This window comes from Amorphotheca resinae (assembly GCF_003019875.1).
Source record: "Amorphotheca resinae ATCC 22711 unplaced genomic scaffold M430scaffold_5, whole genome shotgun sequence".
Taxonomy (NCBI): Eukaryota; Fungi; Ascomycota; class Leotiomycetes; order Helotiales; family Amorphothecaceae; genus Amorphotheca; species Amorphotheca resinae.
Genome location: NW_020194475.1, coordinates 1,416,884 through 1,433,381, shown reverse-complemented (window position 1 = coordinate 1,433,381; position 16,498 = coordinate 1,416,884). Strand labels below are relative to the sequence as shown.

The 16,498-nt window shown below is 48.7% G+C and overlaps 8 protein-coding genes across 8 annotated transcripts; 5 read left to right on the top strand and 3 right to left on the bottom strand.

The window, feature by feature from the left end:
- The first annotated feature begins 401 nt into the window (after positions 1-401).
- M430DRAFT_34742 (hypothetical protein) lies at positions 402-3,869 on the top strand. Its single transcript, XM_024866607.1, has 2 exons — positions 402-617; positions 737-3,869. Exon 2 carries the CDS (start codon positions 747-749, stop codon positions 3,624-3,626), a length of 2,880 nt encoding a protein of 959 aa, XP_024721752.1. The 5' UTR covers positions 402-617; positions 737-746; the 3' UTR covers positions 3,627-3,869.
- On the bottom strand, positions 3,858-5,114 carry M430DRAFT_234472 (hypothetical protein). The gene is made up of 3 exons (XM_024864904.1): positions 5,102-5,114; positions 4,589-5,037; positions 3,858-4,467 (listed from the first exon to the last, which is right to left on the bottom strand). The coding sequence occupies exons 2-3, from the start codon at positions 4,679-4,681 to the stop codon at positions 3,928-3,930; spliced, it is 633 nt and encodes a 210-aa protein (XP_024721751.1). The 5' UTR covers positions 4,682-5,037; positions 5,102-5,114; the 3' UTR covers positions 3,858-3,927.
- On the top strand, positions 4,843-5,189 carry M430DRAFT_101306 (hypothetical protein; the record flags this gene model as incomplete). The annotated part of the gene is made up of 2 exons (XM_024860696.1): positions 4,843-5,048; positions 5,120-5,189. The coding sequence occupies 2 exons, from the start codon at positions 4,843-4,845 to the stop codon at positions 5,187-5,189; spliced, it is 276 nt and encodes a 91-aa protein (XP_024721750.1).
- A 240-nt stretch (positions 5,190-5,429) lies between these two features.
- Positions 5,430-6,714, bottom strand: M430DRAFT_234479 (hypothetical protein). The gene is made up of 2 exons (XM_024864905.1): positions 6,275-6,714; positions 5,430-6,225 (listed from the first exon to the last, which is right to left on the bottom strand). The coding sequence occupies exons 1-2, from the start codon at positions 6,555-6,557 to the stop codon at positions 5,555-5,557; spliced, it is 954 nt and encodes a 317-aa protein (XP_024721749.1). The 5' UTR covers positions 6,558-6,714; the 3' UTR covers positions 5,430-5,554.
- A 199-nt stretch (positions 6,715-6,913) lies between these two features.
- M430DRAFT_41786 (hypothetical protein) lies at positions 6,914-7,379 on the top strand (the record flags this gene model as incomplete). Its single annotated transcript, XM_024867507.1, has 4 exons — positions 6,914-6,937; positions 7,029-7,071; positions 7,198-7,228; positions 7,292-7,379. The coding sequence occupies 4 exons, from the start codon at positions 6,914-6,916 to the stop codon at positions 7,377-7,379; spliced, it is 186 nt and encodes a 61-aa protein (XP_024721748.1).
- Positions 7,380-8,363: 984 nt separating this feature from the next.
- Positions 8,364-9,593, top strand: M430DRAFT_66170 (hypothetical protein; the record flags this gene model as incomplete). Its single annotated transcript, XM_024869214.1, has 3 exons — positions 8,364-8,570; positions 8,645-8,962; positions 9,168-9,593. The coding sequence occupies 3 exons, from the start codon at positions 8,364-8,366 to the stop codon at positions 9,591-9,593; spliced, it is 951 nt and encodes a 316-aa protein (XP_024721747.1).
- A 645-nt stretch (positions 9,594-10,238) lies between these two features.
- On the top strand, positions 10,239-11,935 carry M430DRAFT_41784 (hypothetical protein). Its single transcript, XM_024867506.1, has 2 exons — positions 10,239-10,412; positions 10,460-11,935. The coding sequence occupies exons 1-2, from the start codon at positions 10,386-10,388 to the stop codon at positions 11,684-11,686; spliced, it is 1,254 nt and encodes a 417-aa protein (XP_024721746.1). The 5' UTR covers positions 10,239-10,385; the 3' UTR covers positions 11,687-11,935.
- Positions 11,936-12,765: 830 nt separating this feature from the next.
- Positions 12,766-14,370, bottom strand: M430DRAFT_50138 (glycoside hydrolase family 5 protein; the record flags this gene model as incomplete). Its single annotated transcript, XM_024868119.1, has 7 exons — positions 12,766-12,842; positions 12,902-12,966; positions 13,028-13,334; positions 13,385-13,891; positions 14,115-14,175; positions 14,225-14,256; positions 14,310-14,370. The coding sequence occupies 7 exons, from the start codon at positions 14,368-14,370 to the stop codon at positions 12,766-12,768; spliced, it is 1,110 nt and encodes a 369-aa protein (XP_024721745.1).
- Between the last annotated feature and the right edge of the window lie 2,128 nt (positions 14,371-16,498).

Genomic DNA, 16,498 nt, shown 5'->3' with positions numbered 1-16,498 from the left:
TGAATCACACTTGGACGCACTGAAAGGCATCTCAGCCAGTCCTCCTAACCCCTGAATCTTGAGGTTCTCGAACCTCTGAACTCCCGCCCTTCCGGACCAACTGATATTGCAGATCGTTACTGTCTCAATACTCTGGAAAAGCCACAGCCGCTCGAGTCATGTGGGATGTAGGAGGCTTCAAGAACTTCAATTACTTCTCGTAGTGAGGCCAATAACGATCGAGAGTGCAGCACACGGAGGATGGTGATTTGAATGAAAGGGGCGGCACTTGCCGTCCGGCCGTCTACTCCCGGCGCCATCCCGCAAATGGCCTACTGCCACTCCGGAAAGGACCCCTTCTTGCTCGTGGGACTGCAACACCGCTTCACCCTCTTATATACAGTATACCTCCTTTGCTGCTCTGGCCACCGAGTCTCTACTTTCCATGGCATTGCAGCAGGCCTGTCAATGCTCTGAACTGCCTTGAACGCGCACGGCAACCACACCCAGGATCGGGCATCAATATGCCGTATCACCTGTGCAGACGACATTGCGTCCCTCCTCTCGGCCCTGTGGCTTTTCTCTCCTGCAGTAATCAATACTCAACGAGATAATATTGGGCTGTATTGTGCCTAAAGGTGAGTTCGAATTTTGTTTAAGGATCCGTCAACGGCGTTGGGAGAGAAAGCCAGTTTTCCCGTCACCTTTCATGCCCCTCTTCTGATCTCTACTACGGCCGCTAATACACACGTCGCAGGTTGCCAGACATGTTTAAGATAAACGGGAACGATCTTCCCATTGTTCGAACGCGCCAGGCCCTGCTGGTTCTCAACCTACAAAATGACTTCGTTACACCCGGCGGCGTATTAGCTGCTGAGAACTCTCTCAATCTTGTCGAGAACGTTGTCAACCTTGCGGAGCAATTTCGAGACTCCGGAAACGATGTGGTATGGATTCAAACTGTATTCGAAACCTCTCGGCCAGTGAACAGTCTCGAGGGCGAGAGCGAAAATGTTATAACGGATCGGGAGCTGCTTAAAGCTCCTGGGAGAATTGGGACAGGTTCCGCCACCCGATCAAGGCCTTCCGATAAGCTACTTGAGCGTTTTAGTAAGATGGCTGAGGCTAGCGGCCTTGAAATGGATCCTAGTGCGTCGTTGCTAGACGAGGTCGACGAAGAGGAGCAGGGAGAACCTGTCAGTGAAACGTTTTTGACGGTGGAGCCTGGCCAAAGAACTCAAGTCGCCTTACCTGGGTCACCCGGGGCAGACTTGAGTCCGCTCGCCTGTCAGAACGTGGATAATGCGAGAGACCTCGTATTTCAGAAGAGTCACTACTCAGCGTTCAAAGATGGCACGCTCGTGCAGACATTGCGGTTCAAATTTGTGACGGAGATCTACCTGTGCGGTGCTCTGACCAATATCAGCATCTTTGCAACGGCGATGGATGCGGCTCGTTATGGGTACTCGATCACCATTATCGATGATTGCCTGGGATATAGGAATAAAGCTAGGCATGACGAGGCATTAAGGCAGTTGACCGAATTCACCGGATGCGATATAATGAGCAGCAAGGACGTCATTCGAGATTTGCAGCGAAGAACTAGCGCACAGCAAACTCCCCCCAGAGACGCACGAGAGAAAGCTACATCTCTTGAAAGTCTTATGGCTAATATGAATCTGAGTCGGAAGAGTTCATCATCCTCACGACGATCAAAGCCAGTTCCAACTGGATCACAAGCCCCGGCGACGGTTGCAGAAACTGGTCGAACTTCTAAGTCGCGGCCATCAAAAGAACCTCATATAGATGAAGACTCAAAATTACCGGAAAGGCATGAAGCCTCAGGCAAGAAACCGGAAAGAGTCAAGACGAAGGTCAAATCTCGACGGCGTCACTCAAAGGGAGTCCCCCAAGATGTCGCCGCGGCCGCGGCCGCAGAATCTGGAGAGCCATCGGGGGGCAGCAAAGGCCACAAATCACCAAGCTCTGCGACCCCACAAACAGCTTCCCAGGCCTTAGAGAAGATTCCAACCAAAGACAAAGCGGAAGCTGTAGATGCTGCTCGGATTAGTAACTTACCTGAAAGGATCGAGGCTGGCCCATCTCACCCAGAAAATGCGAACAAGGCGAAACTGGAGTCAGGAAAGGAGGATCACCAGGGAAAAAGTAATGCTAAAGCTTCTACGGTTCAAGAATCGGCTCCTATGTGTGAAGGAGATACAACGGTAATCACTAATCTCCTTGGAGATGATTTATTGGAAGGCATATTTGAAAGGGTACGCGACGAAGTGCAATGGCAAAAGATGTCTCACCAAAGCGGAGAAGTGCCTCGACTTGTTGCCGTTCAAGGCGAGGTTGCAGAAGACGGCAGCGTGCCAATTTATCGACATCCAGCAGATGAATCCCCGCCCTTGCTCCCATTTTCTCCAGTTGTATCTTTGATTCGGAAGGAAGTCGAGAAGAAACTTGGCCACCCTGTTAACCATGCGTTAATTCAATTTTATCGAAGCGGAACGGACTACATCTCCGAACATAGTGATAAGACCCTGGACATTTGTCCTAACACATTCGTTGCCAATGTTAGTCTTGGCGCGCAGAGAACACTGGTCTTCCGAACGAAAAAGCAACCAAAAAGCAACAATGTTGCCGATGATGCTGAAGCAGTCGAACCCCGCAAGGCATGCAGAGCCCCGCTTCCGCACAATTCAATGTGCAAGATGGGATTGATTACGAATATGCGTTGGCTGCATGGTATCCGACAAGACAAACGAATGGCATCGGAAAAATCCAAGGCAGAACTGGCCTACAATGGCGGACGGATCTCTTTGACGTTTAGGATGATCGGGACCTTCCTTGACAAGGATCAACGGAAAATCTGGGGCCAGGGTGCCACGGCTAAGTCTAAGGATCATGCTAAAACAGTGATCAATGGAGACACATGTGAAGCAGAAAAAATGATACGTGCGTTTGGCAAGGAGAACCATTTGACTGAGTTTGACTGGGCAGAGGTCTACGGTGAAGGCTTCGATGTCCTTCACATGACCAACTCGCCAAAACTTTTCTTGTCCGGTGACACCATTGCGGATTCGAGGGTCAAGATCTTGCTCGCGGAATATGGAATTTCCTGGAGTGAAGAAAGGCAGTCCCCGTCTTGCAACCGGAACAATGGCAGCTCGAGCGTGGAAGCATCGGCCACCCCGGAAAGGCCTACCGTTAAATTTATAGACAACGATGTGGACAAGTCTACTGTGTCAGGAGACGTGGCTATTATTCTCTACCTCGATTCTGTATACGGGCCGAAAGCAAATAAGAATGCAAGCTCTCAGGTCAGTCTTGCAAGACAATTCACTCGCTTGCAGCAAGTTTGCAAACTCCAGCTGAAATGGCATGCTATTCCACCTAATACAGACGCATTCAAAAGAGAATTGGAGCTTTGGGAGGCTTTTGTAGCCGAGGAACCATTCATGGCTGGGTCGGCGATCTCACTGGCCGATTATGCTCTCATCCCTATCTTAATGGAGTCAAGTGCTGAATGGGCAGGGAAGCCGGAATTCCCTAAGCTGAGTGCTTACTTCTCTCGTATGAAGGAGCTGGATAGTGTCAAGAAGGTATTTGGTTCGGGTGCATTGGATCAGAAGGCCAAGTAGTTGTCGCTTGCGGCGAAGGGGAAATCGACAAGCCGCAGAATTGTTCAAGCTCTGAGTTGGTAGTTCTGGAGAGAGACGCCTCCGGTTACATGTTCTAATGAAACGTGAAATAGGATATGGTAGCAGGCGTTTAAGGAATCTATGGCTGTATCTCTGTATAGGGGCACGTTTCCGATACCTTCCATCGTTCTCCGGGATTCTATGTTCATCTCAGCAGGAAATGTTAACGATTTTGGTTCAAAGACCTCGTTATTCCTCTTATATGAGTTAACTTGAGCATCATCTGCTCAATAACTAATTGCTAACTCCAACTGAACTCACCCAAGTCACTAACAGCTCTCCACCCCCTCGAATTCACAAATTCTTGCCTAGCCTCACTCTCCCCCAAAGCCTCCTCAGCACTCATCCCCGGTGCAAAACCCACCGTCTCCTCCCTCTCAACCCTTAGCCACCCTCTCCATCCCAACATGATATCCCCTCCCACACCCCCATTAACTACCGTTCCCAGCCATTCCCTCCCCTTACTCTCATGCTCACCCCACAACATATACCTCTCCACCCCTTCCAACGTCCCCTTCAACCCCCTCGGCGTCGTCCTAAACACATGCACATGCCTCAACTCACACGTTAAATGCGACGCCGAAAACCTCCCATCCACATCAATCACCACGACCGTTCCCCCCCGCTCACCCACCAAATAATTAACCAGCCGATACAACAACGCCATGCCCCGTCCCGTGATAGCCAGTCTCCCGCCATGCGCCTCCCACATACGATCCAGCTCTCCAATACCCGTCTTTCCGCGCTGTGGAGCGCATGTTGCGCGCACTTCCTTCAGGAACTATATATCGGGTATTGATGGTGAGCTAGCTGCTTGTATGTAGGGCGCGCTTATCGATAAGGGGGATGGGATTTGAGATGTCATCTCTCTCTCGGGTAAGGTACAGATAGATAGGACGTACAGATTCTAGACTTCCCTCATCGACGGCAATCTCGCGCAGTAGACGTGCGCCTTGGATTTCGGCCGAGGTAGTAGAAGTGCTGGATAGTGCCATTATCGTATCGTATCGAATCTCCTCGCTGCTGCGGCGCTTTTTTTCCCCTCCTCTTTTTTCTTCCTTCTCGATCTCCCTCGCCGAATCTCTCTTTTTTTCCCTTGCTGGAGCTGTTGTGCGGTTATTGAACGAGGACGAGGACGAAGACGAAGACGAAGATCATGACACCACCGGTCGAGAGCTGGGATGTGCAAGAGTTAGAGGCTCGGACGCTGGGGAACGCGAAGGGAAGACGGCGGAAGGACTTTGAGGGCGAGCTGGGAAAGTGCGAGATGTTGGAGCTGCTGCAGTATATGTGTGAAGTGGAAAGGCCGGTGACGAGGGACAGTAAGACGAGGTGTTGGCCTGTGGAGAGACTGTTTCGGAGGTGAGTTTGAAGATAGATGTATGGATGGATGTGTGTATGGATGGTTGGCTGACTGTGGATTTGTGTGTTAGGTGTCGGGATAAAGAGGGCTCGTTTATGGTGGAGACGACGGCTTGGGAGGGGACTGCGAAGAAGATATGATTGAGTGTTGCATTGATGGATATTTGGAAAGGTTTGGGATGGGAGATGGCACACCAAGGGTTGAGGCCGAGATGAGATCTACCAATCTACATCAACGCGATGCGCGCAATGCGTAGGCCTACAGCGGTTTTACCAAGTGGTGTTCATAAGGTCACTTTCAGCACTTGAGTCCTAGATGTGTGGCTGGATCATAATTGCCATTTCAGATCCACGCTGTTGGATTGGCTTGTATACCTACAAACCATATAGCTACATTAAGCAGAACTGTCCACTATGCCCAAAGAACCGCATGCTATCTCTGACAATCCCTCCAAGACTCCGCGCTAAACTGCAGCAAATCCCAACGACCTAGCCCTGATACGCCTTCAAATATCAATCCGAACTGTGTCTGCCGGTAAAGTACCCGTTTTCTTCCTTGGAACACCTTTCCTGAAATGCCGACGCTCTGAATTCACAATCAGACTATGGTCCTTGTCCTTACCGGATGCACCATTTGGAGCCGCTGATCTGCCAGTCAGGAGAGTACCCATTGTCATCTCCCACAACTCGTGCCTCTCCTTGCTCTTCGGATCTTTTTCCGCTGTTCTTTTGATGTCCTTATCCTTCCCAACTTTGCTGAATTTGTTCAGACGGCGTAATGCCTCTTCACCCTGTCTGGCAACCTTGGCAGCCTCCTCCCTAATCTTCCTCGGGTTCGTCTCGCGCTCAGATTCCTTCTCCGTCCACTTGTATGTATGTTTACTTGGAAAAGCTGGGAATCGTTTCGGGATGTATGGCTTAGCCCTTTTATCTGATTCGCCATTGAGCTCTTCTCCTAATAATAGAAGTTGAGACCCCAATTTCTGTTCCTCCACTGGCTCTAGCTCAAGCTGGACTTGCGATTTCGACGCAGGTATTGGAGGTTTGAGATGCGGCTCTAAAGATGAGATTGGTAAATCAAACCGAGAGAGGGCGTATTTGAAGTCGAGGGGAGTAGATTGTGACCGTCTAGCGTTGAGCATAGACGAGGTCACCTGGGAAAGGAACCGCGTGGCGTCTGCTTGAAGTCAGAAATTAATCCGCCGCAAAAAGGTATGGGTACTGGCATGTGTCAATTTCGGAGCACATGGCCTCCATGGCTTCTGGAGAAGCTCCATCGAACCCCACATGATCCAGAGCGAGTGCGACTGCTCGTAACAGAAGCTGCCGCGGTTCATCGTCAAAAAGTGCTCTGGTTGGAAGGTTTGGCAATGGCTGCTCATCGCGCTGTGATGATTGAGGGAGACTCGATTCGACACATTTCCTCTTGCTTGCGGGGCCATCCATCATATCGTCGTCGCTTTGCGACGGGGTTGATCGCTTTAGAGAGCTTGGAGAAATCGGAGCCATGATTGTAACCCGCGGAAGGCGTGTTATGATTGAGGGAAATGATAGATGGAACCGGCTCGCGTGTAAGTATGGCTACCACTCATCTAGTTGACGCGTAAAAGTAAGGTATCAAGACAAACATTGACTTCTTGTCAATCACAAGAAGTGCACCCCGACCTTGGGCTTGGACTTGTTAACGTGAAGGTCCGATGCCACCTCAGGGTCCACAGGTCGACACGTGATTTGCTATTCGGGCTTTTTCGCTTACGGTAGCTCCTAGTCAGTAGAAGTCATCCGATTTCCAAACATCATCCGCTCTATACAACATCGAGAATCACAATTGAGAGCTTTCCCGCAGAGTTCACAAACTATACACAATGGCAATTGCACCAATTACCGGAGTAAGTGACCTCCAGGCGTTGTCCCGCTGCCGCGGATTCCGTTGTCGCAATCTGGAAACTCCGGGATATGAAGCTTACTTTGTATCGACAGATGCTCCGAAAGGGCCTCATCCTTGACCTCAGCGTCGCTTTCGGTGAGTGCTATCGAAGTCCTATTGCGTGGATCCGTCGAGGAAATACAGTCGCGGGGATTGTGTCTGGCTGAAGGGGCAATTGGCTTTCTGGAATAGGTCGGTAACGGCTAACGCTATGTTGAACAGGATTCGGATCAGCAGCTGGATACGCCTGGTGGTATGGCTAATATCTCCATATCTTCTATATTCTGCGATATCAAATCCCTAATAATTCATCTAGGTACGGCTACCACGTTCCCGCCGTCCGCCACCGCGACCAGTACTACGCGAAGTTGGAGGAACAGAGAGCGGCAAATGCAGCGGCATAGAGAATAGAGAGACTTGAATAGCTCTTAGATGGAGTGAGCAGTCAGTTGGGAGCCTGGGGAAATATTTGGAGGGATCAGATATGGCGCGGTCAACACGGAGCACGATGGGATATCACACTGTACATTACCAAACCCCCGGAAGCTCTTGACAATACATATCCGTTTTCCGATATTATCAGATCAGGACGCAGATAGAAACATATCTACCGTGTTTACTGTTGTGGGTGTCAAAGTTATGCCGGTCAACTGCCATGGATGCCGAATAATTTCAATTCCCCAAATGGAAAAGTCCAATAAAGCTGCAATAACGGAGGCTGCAACAATGGAGGCATATGATACTTTTGGAGGGTTCAGGGACAGAATTGACTGTTATTAGTAATGCAAGAGGGATCACTGATTTCCTTGCAATCGCTTCTCAACCTTATCTTACACCGGACAGAAGGGTAGGAATTGCCTAAACTGGCTCATCGAGCCCAGAATCATCTTTAAACAGATCCAACGGACGAGAATCTCTCAGCGCGGTGCTGCTAGATGGTTATGGTAAGTTTGGATATTAACATAAGGTTAGACGTCATGTAGCTATGAAGCTAGGTACCTGGAGACTACGATGGCACAGAGCTTCGAGACGGCATTGCGATTGTCACGTGATTATAGGCACTTAGGTAAGCCCTACCTATAGGTACCTTGTACGAGTGCCCCCAACAACGATGTAGCTACCTAGGTAGGTATACAGGATGGAAATGATACTCTTTAATAATCATTTTAATTCAACATAACTCGAAATGAGATCTGGTCATTTGATTGGTTTTGACGTTCTATGAGCAGGCCTCGCCCATGCCGACGCCGAAGCTCATGGGGCCTTTCCAGGCTATACTAAGCGAGGCCCTAGAAATCCCACATTGAATTCAAAATTCCAGAGATTTTGAATCCCCTCTTCAACCGACGTCGCAAATCGATTGAGCAACGCCCAAACGATCCCTCAACATGACGGAACAACTCATTCTCAAGGGCACCCTTGAGGGTCACAGCGGATGGGTTACCTCCCTCGCGACCTCTCTTGAAAACCCCAACATGCTCCTGTCAGGTTCCCGCGACAAGACTCTCATCATCTGGAACTTGACCCGCGACGAGACTGCCTACGGTTACCCAAAGCGATCTCTGCACGGTCACTCTCACATTGTCTCTGACTGTGTAGGTTACCCCTTTCTATGGCCCGAGATTTAATCTCGGAGCTCATTGGAAAATTTGCTGAGATTGAGATTTAGGTCATCTCCTCTGACGGTGCATACGCCCTCTCTGCTTCCTGGGACAAGACTCTCCGTCTCTGGGAGCTTGCTACCGGTACCACCACCCGTCGATTCGTTGGCCACACCAACGATGTCCTCTCCGTTTCCTTCTCGGCCGACAACAGACAAATCGTTTCTGGATCTCGCGACCGAACCATCAAGCTGTGGAACACTCTCGGAGACTGCAAGTTCACCATCACTGAGAAGGGACACAGCGACTGGGTCTCTTGCGTTCGATTCAGCCCGAACCCCCAGAACCCTGTCATTGTCAGCTCCGGTTGGGACAAGCTTGTGAAGGTGAGCAATTTTCATCTGGGTTCAATTGGAGGCATGCGAAGATTACATGATGCTACGCAACTTAAAAGTATTTGCTACTTCAGAGCCTGGGAGACCAAGCCATGAGACAAACTAACACCATTGCACTGATACAAACCTTCGCATGCCTTCTATTTTTATCTTGTACCCAATCACTAGGAGGGAATAACGCTGAGAAAGTAAATAGGTCTGGGAGCTCTCCTCCTGCCGACTGCAAACCGACCACATCGGACACAGTGGCTACATTAACACCGTCACCATCTCTCCCGATGGATCCCTCTGCGCTTCCGGTGGAAAGGACGGAACTACCATGCTCTGGGACTTGAACGAGTCAAAGCACCTCTACTCCTTGAACGCTGGTGATGAGATCCACGCCCTCGTTTTCTCTCCCAACCGTTACTGGCTCTGCGCTGCCACTTCCAGCAGCATCATTATCTTTGATTTGGAGAAGAAGAGCAAGGTCGATGAGCTGAAGCCTGAATTCCAGGCTGTCGGCAAGAAGAGCAGAGAGCCAGAGTGTGTTAGCTTGGCATGGAGTGCGGATGGTCAGACCTTGTTTGCTGGGTACACTGACAACATCATTCGGGCTTGGGGTGTTATGTCGAGAGCGTAGGGAATTTGAGCGTCTATGGGAATCATGGTCAGGGAGACTTTGCGGGCTTTGCGATCTCTTGTCGGTTGGCAAGTTGTACTCCGAAAAACAATGGCATCTCAGGAGCTCAATTGAAAAAAATAAAAACTTCAAATTGCCAACCATGCATATATGTGAGGAGAGATGTTGAGATCCCCATTTCAATTTGGAGGATACAACGTTCGGCATCTAGAGCAGGGCATGTTGAGACTGAAGAGCAGCTGTTGCTTGCAATCAACCTATGAGTTGTAATTCCTATTGGATCTCCCGGGACATGCTCCTACCTCCTCTTACCTTTTTTCCAAACAAACCATCAAGCTGGTGAAGTCGGATTTATACCTATGTTGGTCATTAGAGTATCTGAACAATGTCGAAACAGAATTGTTATTAAGACTTTTGAGAAGCTCAGAAGCTCTGGCCAATCTCGCGGGTCGTGTGATAGCTCTCTGAATGCAGATCGAAGCAAAAGGCTGGCTTAGTAATCCCTCTTTCCGGAGTACGCGGGGGTTGGCCACTACATAGGTAACATAGTACTGCGCCGAGACTACCTACCTAGGCAGAACCCATATCCAAATTCAAGTCTTCTTTAGCTTCTAAATTCACGGGAGCCTTTCTGACTTGATACATGTGAATTGATATGAAAGGGAAATGTGATATTTCTAATCGGTATTCTGATTGGTCCTTTGGTTGACGGATAATTCTATCCATGATATCAGCGAAAGCCGCGAGCTTCCTTTCACCTGACAACTCAACAGCCATGTGAGATCTGCCATCATGTGTGGACGCTATTCGTTGGCTTTGGTAAGTAAGGATACTTTTTGAGGATGATTCTGTCTGACAATCGCCAGCGACCTTCCCAGGTCCGCGCCTATCTTGAAAATGAGCACATGCCGGTAGCTGAAGCTCCTGACGACGACGGCGAAGATGCCCCCAGACAGAGTTACAACTTTGCGCCCGGCTATCATGGAATTGTCTACCGTGCCGATACACCAGACTGGGGTTATGGATCTAGACAACATAAGACGAGTGAGGGAGTCCCAGAGGAGCAGGCCCCGCCGGAAGTCCGTGAGGAAGAGCAAGGGGAAATTCGATATAAATTACAGTCCATGAAATGGGGACTTATCCCGTTCTGGACGAAGCGCAATCCCGACTATGGATCCATGATGAAGACCATTAACTGTCGAGACGATTCCTTGGCCGAGGATAAGGGCATGTGGACCACGATGAAGCAGAAGAAGCGTTGCGTTGTCATCGCGCAAGGCTTTTATGAATGGTTGAAGAAGGGCAAAGAGAAGATACCACATTACGTCAAGCGGAAAGATGGACAACTGATGTGCTTTGCTGGACTTTGGGACTGCGTTCAATATGAAGGCTCGGATGAGAAGATATACACATATACAGTCATCACAACTTCATCGAACAAGCAGTTAAGTTTCCTTCACGACCGGATGCCTGTTATCCTCGAAAACGGCTCAGAGGAAATCCGAACTTGGCTTGACCCAAAGAGATCGTCATGGTCAAAGGAGCTCCAAAGTCTTTTGAAACCATTCGAAGGGGAACTGGATGTCTATCCTGTCTCGAGAGATGTGGGAAAAGTTGGCAACGACTCGCCAACATTTATTATCCCAATCGCCAGCAGCGAGAACAAATCCAATATTGCCAATTTCTTCTCAAAGGGGGCTGCGAAAGGCAGTTCGAAAGCGGCAGCTGGAAAAAAGTCTGGCATCTCTGATGACAAGTTGACTGACAATGTGGAGAAGAAAAATCCATCGGTTCAAATCAAGCATGAGCCAGGAGAAGACCGCAGAACAATAGATCACAACGGCACAGAAGACAATGCTCCACTACCTATTCCCACGCCTGAGACCAAACAAGGAATTAAGAGAGAATTGGAAGATGTACCCGCCGAAGAACCGCCCACGAAGGTTTCGAAGACATCTCCAAGCCCAAGCAAAGTCTCGCCTCCCCCAAAAGGGAAGTCGAGAAGTGCCACAAACAATAAAACCACAAGCCCAAAGAAGGCTACAAACAAAGAAAAAGGGACTCAGAAAATTACGAGCTTCTTTAGCAAATAATAAGTCATTATGTGAGATACGAAAATGATTGGTCGGTTGCGTCTATACGGTCTGAAATTGATTGTATGTGAACGGTTTTCTATGTCTGTCGTCCCAGATCACTTATTTGATAGGAAGAATGAAGAGGCCTTGCTGCCCACCAATCCGAAACAAAAACTTGAACAGTCGCAGTGCTGAATTGGAAGATCCTTGTGACGACTCGCAGTTTACTACATAGTCTACCTATATTTGCTGTTTCACCTCAAACTCCTTAGCAGAAATTTCCAAAGCACTGAAGATAATCTATGGTCAACTATACCCTTCAATCCGGCTGCATTTCATATATCAATTCACCTACACTGTCCGCTCATTTCTCTCACAAATCTCCCTCAGCTCCATTTCATAGCATAAATGGATATTCAACATCTCCGGGGGTTCTCGTGTATGACTCGGAAGTCTGGAGTCCTCGATCCGGGTAGAGATGACAGGCATTGTTACCTGCAACATCATCGCCATCAGCCTTATCCCAAGCATGCGGGAAAACCGGCTGTGATCTAAAACCTGGGGTCATGCGGGGAATCCTGGGTCAAGTGGCTATGACAGGACTATCAATGCCTGAACGAGCCGCAGCTCCGAGAGCAAGTTGCAGAAAGCTTGGCCCCCTAAAAGTCATTGCGGTCGGCATGCTTGGTTCCATTATTCCGGCACCTGACCTTCCCCAGATTTCAAGATGGACAAATCGGCCCTAAAACGGGCCTAAATCCCAGTAATTTATTGCGGGTAGAAGTGGCCCGCATGTGAATCTGGGAGATCTCTTGGATGCCCCCCGATCACATTTCGACGGTGATTATTTACCGAGCATCATGATCAGCCAACAGCAGAACCGCCTTTTGGAGTAATCGCAGCTTCATTCGAACTCCCCTTAATTTCGAGGCATGTGCGAATGAAGCAAGGGATCAATAGTTGGGTTTATTTACAAAGTTTGTGAGATTCGTTAGTGCGAGAAATCATATGTACATGAAGATAGTTTGCACAGAGGCCCAAGGAGTGACACGGGCATCTCCTCCATCAGCGTCCAGCACTGGATTCTTCAGCGTCGCCTATCTTGCAATACAGGCCTTCACAAGTGCAGTGTCCTTCATGCTAGTGTCATTTCCGGTTGGGACTTCGCTCAAGACTAAGATATATCGTTAGGAACATTGTTTGGCCAGATTTGGGGAACTTATGAAGCTTCACCGTATGAGGTACTAAAGGATCCAGCTGCCCATCCAAGGTATCCGAGGTAGACATCAGAGTTCGCACTGAGAAGGGAGGTATATATGTTAGTTTCCTGACTCGGAGCAGATGGGAGAATGAAGTTACTTGAGATAATCAAGCTGTTCACACAGATACTTTTCACATGAAGCCACATTTCCTCCACCGGTTTCTGTGTTCAGTGCTTGCCGATTGTTGGCCCGTAACCATGTCGCGAGAGGTGTGAATGCATCTGCGGTGTTGTTTGTCACGCATTCTGCATTAGTGCCGGATTTATCAGAATCGAGGTACTGGTGCACGTCGAAGACGAGATTCGTTGTGCTCCCATCCAAGTTGGTTACTTTAGCTAGTGCTGCTGCCGAGCCGTTAGGGACAAAAGCCCCAGCAGAGGTATAGTCGTTTCCTGGGAGGAGAACTATAGACAGTGTGAGCTAAGATCTCTTACGAGATCGATGGGAACCCGACTTATTTGAGTTGTTGCTCCTGCTTTTCGAATTGCTGTGACAGCCGCCTGAACAGTGCTCGCCCACTGGGTGATATCAACATCATGAGGTTCATTCATTAAGCCGAATATAATGTTTGAAGTGTTCCCGTACTTGGTTGCAAGCTGCCGCCAAAGATCCGTGAATTGATCATTCGTTGGTCCGCCCTGCCCAATGATTCCCCCATTCCATCGAGCATAGTTGTGAATATCGATGATGCAAGATGCACCAGTAGCTAGGCATGCCTGAACAAGCTGATCGTATTTTGCAAAGTTTGCAGAATCCAATGGTCCTCCAAGCGTGCCGCCAACCAGATATTGCCAGCCGACTGGCAATCGGAAGATGTTGAGGTTGTCGTCCTTGACGAAATGTGACATCTGTGCAGCGCCATCGGCTCCACCGAGAGATGCGAGGGGTGGAGCAGCATCTGCGATAGTATCGCTCCCATCTGTTCCACAACCAAAATCGAATCCCGCGATATTCACACCGGCTTATGATGAGTTAGCCAAATTTATCCCTGGAACAGGGAAGACTGACCATATTTCGTCTGTCCAGTTCCTGTAGTTGTATTTGTTAGTTATGTTATGTCTTTAGTAATGCGTTCCACATGTTATTATTCCTCCGATCTCCCAGTTGTTTCTCGAGTTAAATCAGATATCCTAGGGTTCTACCAAATAAGAAGCTTCAAGAGAACTCACCACTCCTCTTCCCACTAGTAGGTAGACAATGAGAGAAGTATACGCTGCTACGAGTACAAGTGTATCCAGAAGCACACTCTCAACGTATTAGTCATGAAAGCCTTCATCAAGGGGGTATCACTCACAGCCGTGGCTCCTCTCCATCCTTTACCTCCACCTATTCTCGTCAGTATTTCTCTTTCTCTGGCTTGGAATAGAGGTGCCTTATACACTGGCCATAACCACTCTGATGAGCAGACACGCATAATGCAACTAATATGCTCGAAAGCATGAAGGTCTTCATCTTTCTTCGTCAGATATCTCCTGCTTAGGGGTCCAAGGATAGAATAGATGGATAATCTAGAAAGGCAAGCCAGAAACTGGCGAGCTCTCTCTCTACTTATTCCCGAAACATGATCTTGGAATTCTACAGACTAGTATCTAGATTGCTGAGTAGTTTGTCTCCGACAAACCAAACATAGGCTTTTCGCATTCACTTCATGTAACGGACCGAATCCCCTTAGGGTCAAGCCAGACTTGACACATATCGGCCAACTTCAATCGTGTGACATTTTCATAAAAGCCTTAAGCATTAGTCTTAGTCTATAATACTCTATCTCATTAATGCTAGCTACTTCCTGTTGCGATGGTCAGTGCAAATGAACCGTTTGCACCTGGATCGAATCGGAGAATTCTGATCCGAGAGGCGGGGCTGGGAAGCTGCTCTACATGACATGGCGAGTACTTGGCAAAAGAACAAACAACGATTATATTCCTCGTTATCTCATGATCTGACCAGGGTTAAACTGGAACTCTGGGCTGTTTTGTTTATATTGCGGGGTAACCCAGGGGCATGGATCTGGTCCCCTCCCTCCCTCTTTGATCACGCTCGAGCCAGCATCCAGAGTGCCACAACATGAACAACATCAACCTTAAAAGAGTGCCATGGAAAAAAAGAACCTCGACATATCATTCAACCGAACACTGCCGTTACTTTCCGAGATTTCATTATTTGTTTATTTATTTCAAGTAATTGCTCAGGTGCGTACTTCTGGTCGTCGCTCTCCTTGGTCAGTGACAGATGGCACTCTATCACGCAAGGATACCCCCAATACATGCGCGCTGGTCTGTCTTATGACTCGATCTTATCGATGGTTTATGCATACGCGACACGTTAGAGAGATGGCGAGTGGCTGGTTCCATGTATACAAAGTGGCTGTGAGGTGTGGAATGAACGATTCATGGTTGAAAGTAGGTATGCAGGTATTGTAGTGACCTTCTCTAGGGGTTTCGTACTAAGACACTACCTTACTCACCTACCGACTTAATATCTGCAGAGGTCCTGTCGATGTCCTGTCTCGTTCTGGCTTCAGTCTATGTTATGACTTGTTCTGATCATTAGGGTTAGTGGAGGGCCTATACTTCTTGGATCGAATCGGAGAATTCTGGTCTGAAGGGGCTGGGAAGCGCTCCTCTACATGACACGGGGTTATATAATGAGTGGACATAGAGCCAGATGATCTGCCGTGTACTCGTCTGTATATCACGCATAGCATTAGCTCAAACATACATTCATATCTTCGCCTGAATGTGTTGCGCATACGAGCTGAACAATGTCGAGATCACTTCTTCGAACCCCCCCGATCACAATCAGTGACACCGCACCTCACAGTTAGAGATACTATATCAGCTAGCATCAATCAGTGATTACCATCTAGCTAGTCTCGCAATTGCGTTCTGACTGGCTCTTCTGTTGATATCAGATGGCCCTTTTCCATTCAAAAATTCCAGGCCGTCGAAAACAGCGTTTCCCAAACTTGCGCACTGATGATGGCACATCCGATGAATGTTCCTCCTACCTTCACGGAAAACCGACGCACGTCTCCCGATCAGTGAGTCCTGTGATAGTGGCCAAAACTTCCAGTGGAATTCAAGGTGCCACGGTGAGGATGTTGGTTGTGTATATCTCTTCCGAGATGGTCAGTGACTGCATCATGTGACGGCAATGCATCCTCTTTGGCTGTACCGTGTATTTAAAAGAATGCTGCATTATGGGTATTACTCACTTGATAAGCAAATGCACTATTCGGAGATACCGACCCTAGTTTCCATATGTTGAGCGGTGATGGAGTTATCTGGGCTTTGTTTTGTTACGGTATTTGTGATTTGGTTACGTCCTTCCCCGCAAAGTGCTCTGCGGGCTGACTCGATGGGATCACATAAAAACCAGCCTTATCATCGGGAACGCTTCAACCTTAAGCCGCCCGCTGAACGGTGATTGGTGGTGCGGCAAGCCTCAGGCCGCGGCTGCCGAAAAGGCTCTGGACGACGTGCCTTTCCCCACGCCGCGCTGGAGCCGCCTCTGCCAGATAAGAGTAGTGCACGAGAATCGAATCGATGCAGAAGAACGACGACAGGCT